A 13,866-nucleotide genomic window follows, 5' to 3' on the forward strand; every position below is an offset into this window, starting at 1 on the left:
AAATGAAAACGCACTAGTGTAAACGGAGCCTAATGTCTGCAGGATAAACGATTTCCATGGCAACCGCTGAATGGGTGCGTTATTGACAGTTGAGATTTATATTATGCTGGTAATTGTAGATAATAAAAATTATATATTTATATTATATATAAATCTTCTTAATGCCGTACTGTAATGTCCTGTGTTGATGTTAGCTATACTTCTTGAGTTTGCGCTGCTACTGATGATTGTTCTGCTGTATGAAGTCAATCCGATCTCACAGCTGCTTATGCCATTGTAAAGTTGCGGCTCCTCCAATGAAGTGACTGAAAGTTATCGCTTTTTTTCTGTACTCGTAAATGTTAAACACGGGTTTTTATGTTTTACCTCAATTAACAGCAGTATTTTGAGATTTAATAGGAGCTCGTATCTAGTGCGTCTGTTCAGAATGTTGCCTCTCTCTCTCTCTCACCGGTAACTTAATCATGGTGTCCGACCAAAACAGTGGATAATGCTGAACGGGTGAAGTTGGTTAATTTTAATATCACAGCGTCTCATTTACATACAGCAGGTGTCGCTGCTGTGCCTCTAAATATTACTCTGGACAGCAAATCTGCTCCATGTATGACGAATTGCAAAATAATTATGTATTTCCAGTTACGCATAAAATTAAATACTGTAATCATTATTAGGCTACGAAACATATGATACTTGATCAAAATATGTTGTTAAAACATTTTAGCATGTTCTCAAGGATGTGTAAACAGGTGATGCAATCAGTTAATATCATTCTTATTATTTCTGCAAATAATAAATGGGAATGGATTTTATGGATTAGATGATGCAGGTTCTAATTAAATACAAAAGAGCACCCATATATTTTTGTAACGTTTTATTAACATTTAAATAAATCATGAGATTTGTAGCAGTAAATGAATTATCCAGAATCTTAATGACTTATTATTAATCTGAATGATTAATAATAATAATAATGCCATGCATCAGAAGAAGCCTACAGTCTTTGTCTTTTTCCCCAGCGTTAGAGCTGTCCTTAGAAATAGCCTACATGTACCAGATATCCTCTGCGCACTTGCGCATTAGTGTCTTAGATGGACACGCCTCTTGTCTCCAGTCATCCTAAATCCGATAGCCCAAACGGAACGATACCGACATCATATGAAACCATTTCTAAGAGCAGGGAAATGTTTTTTTTTTTTTTTTTTTTTTTTTCATCTTCAGATGAAGACATAATCCGAGACCTGGCATACGACACACAACTCCAGCATTCGCATATATTTCCAGGGATGACATCTGGCCAGTGATGCCGTGGGTTGAATTCACGCAGCGTCATTTGTAGAGACAGTGCTGAAAGGGACAGCTCGAGGTTTTGGGGCTCAATAAATCCGGCCTGTTATTTGTATTTATTTATTTATTTATTTATTTATATTTTACTGGGTCCATGCTGTTGTTCGGTGTTCACACTCGTAACAAGAGATACGCATATTGGAATTATAAATAAGAGGAAACAGACGCAACACGTTGTTGGCTGGTCATCAGGAGCTCAAGGTGTCATTAAGTCTTCATTCAGTAAGTACAGAAGTGTCATTGCCTACACGTAAAACACTTCCTTAAATAATAAGCGCACATGCCAGTATCTGTCCTGTAATATCCAAAACCAAATACATACAGGCTACAAACCAAAAAAAAAAAAAATAAATAAATAAAAATAAAATATATATATATATATATATTACATATATATAATTATTATTGGTGTTGTTTTATTTTATTATGTATGTATGTGTATATATATATATATATATATATATATATATATATATATATATATTGTATGGGTTAACAACTAAACTTGCGCTGTTGGGGCTTGTACAATTTACTTATGCACATTTACAAATCACCCTTGCCTTACTGACATTTTAACCAATTTCGTGATGAGTGTTGATCTTTAGCACATGACAAGGTACAGTTAATTCAGGATAATTGGGACTTTTTTTCTTAGTCATTTACATTTTACATTTAGCAGACACTTTTATCCAAAGCGACTTACATTGCATTCAAGTTACAGTTTTTACATTTTATCAGCTCTTGCTTTCCCTGGGAATCGAACCCATGACCTTGGCATTGCTAGCACTATGTTCTACTATTTTGAGCTACAGGAAAGCCATCACAAGTCATCTCAGTGTCAAAAAAGTGGCCCAGTATGCTTTAATTTACTAGGCTGACAAAGGATTCTGTTCTTAGTTGAAAGAAAAACAAAACCTTTTTGAACATTGTGAAAAGTCATGCTTTCTCTCTCTCTCTCTCTCTCTCTCTCTCTCTATAATATATAGTTGGAAAAATCAGATTTAAAAAACAGATTTTAGAACTTTATTCAGAGAGAAAAAAAATGTTGCCTTAGGCACCTGCTGTCATCAGTGTTGTGTAAATCTTAACAGGTGTATTTCTGACATCTGATGCACAGATGTATGCAGGCCAGAATGAAAAAATGCCTTAAGGAATCAAAAGGTCATGTTGGAGGTTTAGTTTCTTAAGCTCTAAAACATGCTGTATACATAAGGGTATGTCATAAATATCTTCTTTGTCTTGTTTGCTAATTTCAGTACTCCACCAAAACCGACTCAGGAAACATGTCAGCAAATATATGTGAATGATCTCACTGCACATTTATTCAGTTGCATAGTTAAGGCAACTTGTTCTATGTGAGTTCTGCTTATTTGGCATTTGACATTGAGACAATATCTTAAAATTCTGCATAGCTAAAATAGTCACTCTGTTACTAAACTCTTAGCAAGCATGTAAAATAATTATGGCTCCAAATGAACAAGGTCTCATTCGCTACAAAACTGTGAATAACAGATTTTGCAAAGGCCCAATGTTAAGTGAAAGCCTCTTAATTAAGACCCAATCAATGCTTTTCTTGGGTTTTGAGTTTCGGGAGACTAATGATGATAGCTTAGTGGTAACTGTACACCCCAGTCTGAAGGGCTGAGTTTTTAGGCTTTAGACCAGTCTTATGGTTAACTGAATCTCTAAAAGAAATCAAACAGTGCAGGCATTTAAAAGCAAAGGAGCCTGGACTATTTCAGAGAATTCAATTTCACACTCATTCTTTTATTAATTTTTAAACTTCTCAAAGAAAATGTGATTACCTTTTCCAAGTCTACAGCAGATAAGAGCATCACGTTGCATCAAAAGTAAACTCATCATAATCAATTAAGTTGTCTGTACTGGAGTCCCGAAAAGAAAACAGACACCTTTTCTATTTCTGAAGGGCTATATCCTACTACACTGCTACATCCGACAACAGGACATATAGATTTGAAATGTTTGCACTGATGCATGCATACAAGCTTAAGACATTGCATTGCATTGCTTAAATACATGCGCCCAGTAGTAACTGTGTAGCTGTGAATGTGTTCTGAGTTGTTTTTAAGAACTTGTGTTGACAAGTTGCTAAGGTGTTCTGGTTGGTTGCTAGGGCAATGGTAAGCAGTTGCTTACTGGACCTGGTCAAAATTTTCTTCAAGACTTGTGTACTTTCAGACATTTTACATTTGTCCTATATTTTTAATCAGATAAATGCAGCCTTGTTGAGCATGAGAGACTTATTTCAAAAACATTCAAGCATCTTACAGAGCCTAAGCTTTTCAACAGTGTAGGTATGTATAAATAATACCTTCCTGGAAATTGTCACAAACTCGGCCTCTGTGGCCCTCCCTGAACACCACCGGAGGGCACCATCACCGGAATATTAACCGAACTGCATTTCCCACAATGCCCTGTACCTGAGACACTGTTACCCCATATAAGCTGCAATCTCCAACAACTCACCGCGAAGTGTTGTATTGCCCCGGCTACACTACTGAGCATTTATACCATGTTTATTGATCTCCCGTTTACGACCTTGGACTGTTTATCTGACTCTGTGATTCTCTGCTACCTACAAGTGCTATAACAAGTCTCACTTGCATATCATTGCTTTTTTGTTTTGATTGCTTCCATTGTCCTCATTTGTAAGTCGCTTTGGATAAGAGTGTCTGCTAAATTACTAAATGTAGATGCAAGTAAACCTAACCCTATGCCATGTAGTTACATTACTTTCTTAGGTAGTTACACTGTAAGTACACTGTCAATAAAAATGTAAAATAAAGTGCAACCAACCACATACTGATGTCTTATTTTGCATGACTATGTTTTTGATCCCTTAATCCTACTCCTAAACATACTGTAACCACTGCCTTACAAACTATTTATAAGCAGCCAATCAGGAGTTTGAGGGAAAAATCGTAGTTAATAGTGAATGTGTTCCCTATTCTAAAGTGTCACCAGAGTGTCTTCTTGAACGAATCTGTCAAGCATGTCTTTGTCAACAATCCCTATTTAATTAGAATTTAGGGTTACACTTTATTTTTTTGGTGTCCTTGTTATAGTTTAATTATACATTTATGTACTGAGTAATAGTAATTAACTACATGTACTGGTTAGGGTTTGGTTTAGGGTAGGTTCAAGGTTAGTATCTAGTTATTGGGATTACCATAATAAGTACGTAGTATGCGCATGAGAAACAGGTTTATAAATATCAATAAACAGCCAAAATGCTAGTAATATGCATGCTAATAAGCAACTAGTTAATAGCAAGAATAGGTCCTTAAAATAAAGTGTTACTGACAATCTTTCATCAATTATTTATAATTTGTACAGATCTTGAACAGTGCTTGAATAGGCCAAGGACAGTTAATAATGTAGTCTAGTTGATATTCATCATGATTGGAGCTTTTCAGTGGTTTGTTGAGGTCTGTTAAATTAGGTATTCCTGAGAGAAGTTTATTCTGGTGCCACTGTAGCCGATGGTCAACAACATTTGTGATCAAATCTGATGGATTACAATCCATTGACTTGTGCTGTGACATTCTTTTCACTACTAGTTAGTCATATTTTATTGCCATGTTGATTTTTATAATGTTAGGGAATTTCTCACATAAGTCTTTATAGTTTTAATTTTTTAATATTAACGCTAGTAAAGCACAAGTTTATGATAACTTTGATATAGTATTTATTAATTTTTGTTAATTTTAGTTAATAAAATGTGTTATAGTTCATGTTAGCTCAGGTCCATTTAATAATAATAACAGACATATTTTAATAATGGATTACTAACCCCCGGTTTCACAGACAAGGCTTAAGCCTAGTCCCAGACTAAAATGTAAATCAGAGCTGTTTCAGCTGAAAGCAACTTGCACTGACTGATCTTAAAATATATCAGTGCCTTTGTTTTGTCTCAAGATGGACACCAGTAATGTTTTTTTTAAGACACTTTTATAAAAATTACTTCAATGTCTTAATTGATCTATGGCCTAATCCTGGCTTAGTCTAAGGCCTGTCTGTGAAACCAGGCCTAAATGTTGAAATTAACATTACCTAAGATTTATAAATGCTTTAGAAGTATTGATCATTGTTTGTTATAATGAAGTTATAATGTAGTTTACTGATGTTAACAAATCAAACCTTATTTTTAAGTGTTACCTTTTAAGATACATTTCCAGTTCAACAGGATTTCACAGCTTCTGAGACATGAATTTTATTACCACAGTTAAACAAACAAAGTTCAATAATGTACTTAAATTGGAAGTTTGTGGGGAATGACATTGAACAGGACTGATGTAAAAATACACATCGTTTTAAAAGTACAGCCACAGGACTTTTCTAAATAAATAAATAAACACATAAATAATAATAATAATAATACTACTACTACTGATAATAATACTAAAAAAAAAAAAAAACACAAAATAATTTATGTAAGTGCTTTAACAAGCTGCAATTTTTCCGTTTTAACCATCTGGCATATCTTGTCCAAAAGACTTCAATTTAAGTGTATTACTGCAAACATGGTTGTTGTTTATTTTTAAAAACTGAGGGACAAATCCAAATAATTCTCTCTGGAAATCACATCACAGATGCTGTCCATACTGTATTTTGAAGATGAACCATTCCTTTAATAATATTCATAAACATGTCTTAGTGCTATGAAGTCTGTTCTTTGTGTTTGGCTGATAGCTTTTACTCTTTCTAGTGTTCATTCTCAGCTTGTGTTTTTGAGTATATATAGAATGGATTCTGGAGTTTGTGTTCACTGTGTGCTGTCCAGGAATTCCCTGGAGGGAAAGGACAGAAAGTCTGGAGCAAGTGTACTGTTTCCAGACTGCGGGATAGAGCGTAGAGAAGGGGGATGGAGTAACAGAGAACAAGAGAAGCACTTCGTACAGTATAACAGGAATGATCTTATTGTGTCACATCCCTCGCTTGCAGCAGAGACATCAAAGTTGTAAAATAACAAACAAACTTATAATAATAATAATAAAAATAATGCACTTCGGGTGCCCGGAGTTCAAATCCCGCCTTGTGGACCTTTCCTGATCCTGTCCCCCACTGTCAGATCTTCACTGTCCTACCAAGAAAAATGTGGAAACGGCCAAAAAAAAAAAAAAAAAAAAAAAGACAATGTTCATTTTCAACCCAGATTTATTGAAAGCATGTGCCTGTTATTGTTATAGTACTACAGATTATAATTATATCTCTCACATTTTGCAATGCTTTCAAAGTAAAAAGTCCAGTAAATGGTGCTAAAAGCGCATTCTGTTTTACTTGAAAAACATAAAATCTGGCAACTTTTTAAACCGCTAGTTTTGAATATATCCCAGCAGTTTGTAAATGGAATATTCAATGAGTGGCGTTAAAAGGTTTATGCTGTACCAGGTGAGCTACCGAGCAAGTTTACTACATCAGAAAAGCTGTATGGTGCTGGTTATGTGATGCAAATGTCAAAATGTATTCATTTAAAAATCATGCACTATGGTAAAAGTGATAATCTGCTCAAATCTGCACTTGTAATTAGAATTTTTGGGGAAAGGAATAAAGCTTGTTGTAGTACTACAGATTGGTAACACTTTAATGTAGGGTCTCTTAACTAGTTTCTTACTAGCATGCATATTATTAGAATATTAGCCCTTATTAGTACTAATTAAGCACATAATAATGCCTTATTCAACATGACCTTATTCTACATCCCTAATCTTACCCAACAACTACCTTAATTAAAACTAGTTGGTGTTTTACTGCCTCTAGTCGTCATTTCAGATGGAAACTTTTTTCAGCTAGGCCACTGAAAAAAGGTCATTTCAGCTAGGCCACGACTTTGGGGAAGTCGTGGCCTAATGGTTAGAGAGTCGGACTCGTAATCGAAAGGTTGTGGGTTCGAGTCCCCGGCCGGCAGGGATTGTAGGTGGTGGGAGTGAATGTCCAGCGCTCTCTCCACCCTCAATACCACGACTGAGGTGCCCTTGAGCAAGGCACCGAACCCCCAACTGCTCCCCGGGCGCTGCAGCATGGCTGCCCACTGCTCCGGGTGTGTGTTCACGGTGTGTGTGTGTGTGTGTGTGTGTGTGTGCATTTGTTCACTACTCACTGCTGTGTGTGTGCACTTGGATGGGTTAAACGCAGAGCACCAATTTCGAGTATGGGTCACCATACTTGACAATACGTCACGACTTACTTACTAAACTGTATGAATTGTATGCATAGGTACGTTTTTGGAGTTTTGCTAAAATCTATAGGCAGAAGCACATATTTCCAGTTACCCTAGGTTGTTTGTTTTTGTCTTACTGTGGTGGCAACTAATAAGGGGTGATAGAATTACTTTTCAATCCTTTTGCAATATAACTTAGGTAGACAGATGCAATAGTATTATATTGGCCCTCAAAAAAAAAAAGGCCATAGAAGGAGAAGGAAGGCTATATATAGCATATTTCAGCAAGTTAACCAGGCAACCACCCCTTTAATAGTAAACCAGAGATAAATGGGTATTCATATTGCAAAACATGAAGTGCATTTTGAATATTAGATACAACAATGTGCAGAGGTGGAAAGTAACAAATTACATGTACTCGCTTTACTGTAATTGATTAGCTTTTTTGTGTACTTCTACTTTTAAAGTAATTTTTAAAATCTGTAGTTTTACTTTTACTTAAGTATATTTTGTTAGAAGTATTGTACTTCGCTAAATTTTAATACACCTCAATTACGGAGTTAAAAAAATAAATAAATAAAAAATCGCTCCCTGGTAACTACTTCAGTAAATAATGGACAGGAGAACAACCTGGCGTTAAAATCACAAGAAAGATGCAGACGGACAAGACGTTATGGAGCAGACCCAGCTGAAAGTGAAACCCCGTTGTATTCTGCTGAAGTTAAACTCCAAGGAAAGGAAGTTAACCCCTGGCCATATTTATTATCTATTATGCAGTGTAAGCTGTGTTTGCCTAAGGAGACCAAACTAGCAGTTTATAAAATCTCGGCATCAACCCTTCGCAAGCATGTAGAGGTAAGGTAAATACTTGCATCATTGCATTGGTGGTTAAAATGAAGCTTTGACAGTTTAGGAAAAAAGGTTTTGCACAAATTAGCCAAAAAGACAGAGGTACAGTGTATGCAATATATATCGTCTGTGATAATATCGTAATTGTTGTTTTAACGATGTGCGATTTGACATTTATCAGTATTTTGTCAAAAACCAAACAAAACACTCCAACAGAGTGCAGTGAAGTCTTGTAGATTAGACTAGTGCGTGCGCGCATTAGAGTGCATTCTGTTAAAATGCATTTAGAATGATCACAAAATTTAAGATATAGGGGCAGAAAATTTATATATTTATATAATTTCATATAGTAAATCAATATCACACGAAGAGTGCCATTTTTTCTCCAAAAATCAGCATGATTACATATAGAAGTTTTTACAACAGTTAAATAAACAAGAAGTTAATTAAGAGACTTGGGTGTTAGACACCATATTCCCTGTTTTTCGACAAAAATGATTCCAAACATAGCCACCATTTTGCGTCTCTGAGCAATGATGGTTTAGTTCCTGAATGAATCAACCTTTTAAATGATTTAGTTCAATTGCAATGACTCACGTATTAACAGTGACTTGCTGACACCTACTGGCAGTTTTAATTTCCCATTTAAAGTATCTTTTTATTTTTATATATATATATTTTTATTTTATTAATAATTTCTGGATTTGCAACTGCAGGTGAAAAACAACTGGTTTGAGATTTATAGGCATATCCCAGGGGTGTCAAACTCAATTCCTGGAGGGCCGCAGCCCTGCAGAGTTTAGTTCCAACCCTGCTCCAACACACATTCCATGTAGTTTTCAGATAAGCCTAAACTATTAGATTAGCTGTATCAGATGTGTTTAATTAGGGTTATAGCTAAACTGTGCAGGGCTGTGGCCCTCCAGGAACTGAGTTTCACTCCCTTGGCCTATCCCATTTTTGCCTCCCTCCCACTGTTAACATGTACCTAAGTAATTTTTACTCTGAGTATATTTTAAACAAGCTACTGTTTACTTTTACTTGAGTAGATTTTTAGACTGGTACTTTTACTTGTACTTAAGTAAAATGTAATTAATGTAATGGTATTTTTACTTGAGTAGAATATTTTCATACTCTTTCCACCTCTGACAATGTGTGTAATCAAATGCAAGTATTGCCTTTATATACCTATAATCTCTCAAATTACCTGTTTGAGAGTGGTTTTTGATCTGATTTTTACAATGAGTAGATAAATGACACTGAACCGAGAATCAGGGTTTATTTCAGACTTGCTTATTATACTGATATGACTTGCTCTTTAACTCAGTTTGATGTTTTGGTATGAATCTTTTCTAAGTGCTAAATGAATAGTGTATCTGTTCTATATAAGAGTTTTGCAAAGAAGGATCCAACTAATATTTATGCTTTTCTTGTTATCTTTCAGTGGGATGACGTCTCAGAGTGTGTCCTGTCACATCGCCCCCTGCCCCGTCTCCTGTGTCCCTCTCATCTGTCCATCTGTGGGGTCCTGACACCGCAGGGGCTCATGAGACGCTTTGTGTACTGTAAGGTGGTGCTGACCACCTCTCTGGTCTGGGTGCTAGTGGATGTCTTCCTGCTGCTGTACTTCAGTGAATGCAACAAATGCGACAACAAGAAGGATCACTCACTCCTGCCTGCGCTCAGAGGTGAGTCTGACTGTTTAACAGATCAGAGAGTTTCATTATCTACCTGCATGGGGTGCAGGTGTCCACTCTTTATACTTTCTACCTGCTGTGCACCAGTGATAGCCTTGTGGGCAGCGTGCTGACAAATACTGCTGGTGTGCTTTTTGAGATGTCATGTTTTGCAATGTATTCCAAATTGTGCTTATTTACATTTTTTTTTGTCTGTGAGGGCAAATTTTTAAAAATAAAAATTTCAATCTAATTTTAAGATAGCACCATACTTCCCCAGTTTATCATAGACAATTGTTTAGTATTACAGGTTTTCTGAAATGTAATGTTTAAATATGCATTATCTAAATAAATATGCACTATTGCACTATGCCACATTAATTTCTAGAACAAATATCAACATTGGGTAAATGCAGGACCAAAACCTTCTAAATATTGCAGTTAAAGGTTTTTAAATAAAAAAAGTGTAGCACCATACTTCCCCAGTTTATCATAGACAATTGTTTAGTATTACAGGTTTTCTGAAATGTAATGTTTAAATATGCATTATCTAAATAAATATGCACTATTGCACTATGCCGCATTAATTTCTAGAACAAATATCAACATTGGGTAAATGCAGGACCAAAACCTTCTAAATATTGCAGTTAAAGGTTTTTAAATAAAAAAAGTGTATTGTTTTAAAGGGATACTACGGAGACTCTAAAAGGACATGGTGGTAGAAAAAATTTGGGCTAGGAGGGAAAAAATATTTTTCAAATGTTTTGCGTTCTCTCGCAAAACATTTGCGTTCTCTTGCAAAGATATTTGCATTCTCTCACAAAACCTGTTGAGTTCGGACAAGATTCGGACTCTTCCTGTTTACTTACAGTGGTTCACACAGCTCCGTATGTTCACATGAAACGGTTTTATTTTGAACTTGGACTCAAGTATAAAGAAATACAGTCAGTGCTTTGTTCAAGGCACGGTTTTGGGACATTCTAAAATGCTTAACGTGGCTTAATGCTTTAAAACCGTGACATTGGAGGACCAAATTCGATAATAATAAATACTGATACAATTATTAGGCTAATTACCTTATTAATAATATTACTATTAATTAAGCAGAATAGCCCAGAATATGAATGCAACGTCCTGCCTGTTAAGCTTTTTCTCCCCCATAGAAAACGCTTAAGGTAGGCTAGTGAACGAAGACGGTGATTAAAAAATACCAAATTGGTTTACAGCAGGGGTGACCACACATTTTTGTGTGGGATCTTCTTTTCAAAAGAGAAACTCACCGAGATCGACCAAGTGAAAAATAAATAATAAAATACATATAAAATAAATAAATAATAAAGCTTGTTGAGATGTATCTTTATATTGCATTAATTTAATTATTATTATTTTTAAAATAATAAAAAAAAAATAATTTCAATTCTTAGTACCCCCGTAGAACTTGGCCTGCATTTATCTAAAGCAGTGGTTCTCAACCTTTGTTATTCCGTCCCCCTCCTCCCAAATCAATACTGCAAGCCAAACCTTTTCTAATCACTAAAACCTTTGTATTCTAATGTTATTACTTTCCAGTTACATGTAATTATTTAAAAAACAAACAAATTCCAGATAGATTTAAACATTCCATGTTCTTTTTTGCAAACATACTTGACAAAAATGTCACTGCAGACATTCTATACAACTTAAAATTACGTAAAGCTCAATTATACTGTCACGGAGGGGAGGAACCAGGAAACTCAGAGATGAGTAATAACTCAAAATACAGTCTTTAATAATTGAAAACACAGGGGATAATCCAACAGAGAACTTAGCAAAAACACAAAGGAACACAAGGAATGTAACGAGTAGACCAGACAAACCAGATCTGAAAAGACAGGAGCTAATATACACAGGATAATTACAAAAACACAGGTGCTGGGGATTAATCAATGAAACTAAACGAGGAATAATCAATTAACTAGACAAGAAAAGGAAAAAGACCATATAAGGAAACTCAGGAACAAACACGGGGAAAATGAAACCAAAACTGTGACATATACAGTAAGAAATAAGCACAAATCAACCTGTATTACCAAACAAAACCACAGAGAAATGCCAAAGGATATAAACTACTACGGATCCATTCAAAACCATTAAACACCAAAATATAAGTGAAAAAGGAAATAATTCTGAATGTGCGGGAACTCAGCGATCTGAAGGCAGCTCGACGTCATAGTTCCGCTTTCAGAACAAGCAATAGTGTCTGTGTTTGGAGCATCTGATGCCCATATGTACATAACCACCTGATCCTCACAAACTTCTCCAAAACATGCGAGCCTCTGTTATAAAACATTCACTGTATACAACTATGTCTACATGAATATACTGAGCTGTGTTCAAGCAGAAATATGATGTTTTAGTGAACAGGGCGCCGAGAGAGCATATATAAGAGTTTGTTTGCGCATCAATAATAACAGACACATGCGCGCCTAAGATGACTCCTGTATGTCACTGTAATCAGATTTACCTTGATTACAATCGTCATCCATTCAAACTTTAGGCTACTAGTGTGACACTGGCTTCTTTTATCCAGCCGAGAGCTGTAGTTTGCGTATCATATGCTCATACAGCGGTTTTGAGCTTCTGTTCAGTGTGTATGCTGCTCCGAAACACAGAATATCACAGAATACATTGAGCGGTGGTGCTGTTATTTATTTGTATATATTTTTAAATCATTTAACATATTAGTCATAAAATTTGTGAATTTATTGTATTTTAGTTTTAAGTTAAGCGATAGCATTTCTCCCCCATAGAAAAGTGCGTGGCTTCATTTAAAAAAAGTGATAAAAAGCCCAAGTTATATAACTATTTTACTAAAAATATACATTATGCACAAAAAAGCAAACTTCTAAGAGTTTTTTGTAATGTTTTGTCTACGAGGGAGAAAACATATGAAACTGCGTGCTCCGTTCTGGGCTCACCTGCTTTTCTTTGCGTAATATAAACTGTAAACAGATTTGGTATTTTTAGATCACCGTCTTTGTTCATTAGCCTACCTTAAGCGTTTTCCAGAGGTGGAAAGAGTACGAAAATATTCTACTGAAGTAAAAGTACCATTACATTAATTAAATTTTACTTAAGTACAAGTAAAAGTACCAGTCTAAAAATCTACTCAAGTAAAAGTAAACAGTAGCTCGTTTAAAATGTACTTAGTTACAGTTTAACAGTGGGAGGGAGGCAAAAATGGGATAGGCCAAGGGTGTCAAACACAGTTCCTGGAGGGCCACTGCCCTGCACACTTTAGATATAACCCTAATTAAACACATCTGATCCAGCTAATCTAATCATTTAGGCTTCTCTGAAAACTACATGGAATGTGTGTTGGAACTCAACTCTGCAGGGCTGCGGCCCTCTAGGAACTGAGTTTGACACCCCTGGTATAGGCCTATAAATCTCAAACCGGTTGTTTTTCACTTGCAGTTACAAATGCAGAAATTATTAATAAAATAAAATAAAATATACTTTAAACAGGGAATATGGTGTCTAAAACCCAAGTCTCTTAATTAACTTCTTGTTTATTGAACTGTTGTAAAAAAATCTATATGTAATCATGCTGATTTTTGGAGGAAAAAACGGCACTCTTCGTGTGATATTGATTTACTATATGAAATGATATAAATATATACATTTTCTGCCCCTATATCTTAAATTTTGTGATCATTCTAAATGCATTTTAACATTTAGACTTTAGGGTCTCCCTAGGCAAACACAGCTTACACTGCATAATAGATCATAAATATGGCCTGGGGTTCACTTCCTTTCCTTCGAGTTTAACTTCAG

General features: G+C 35.4%; 1 protein-coding gene across 1 annotated transcript in view; it reads left to right on the forward strand.

Moving 5' to 3' along the window:
- Positions 1-1,109: 1,109 nt before the first annotated feature.
- Positions 1,110-13,866, forward strand: part of LOC306876619 (polypeptide N-acetylgalactosaminyltransferase 13-like) — a gene marked incomplete at its 3' end in the record, with an annotated part of 131,433 nt that continues 118,676 nt past the window's right edge. Inside the window, exons 1-2 of the mRNA XM_079427931.1 lie at positions 1,110-1,566; positions 9,819-10,062. Coding sequence (XP_079284057.1) covers positions 9,921-10,062 — 142 coding nt within the window. The 5' untranslated portion in view covers positions 1,110-1,566; positions 9,819-9,920. The remainder of the gene's footprint in view (positions 1,567-9,818; positions 10,063-13,866) is intronic.

Source organism: Barbus barbus (assembly GCF_936440315.1).
Source record: "Barbus barbus genome assembly, chromosome: 11".
Lineage (NCBI taxonomy): Eukaryota > Metazoa > Chordata > Actinopteri > Cypriniformes > Cyprinidae > Barbus > Barbus barbus.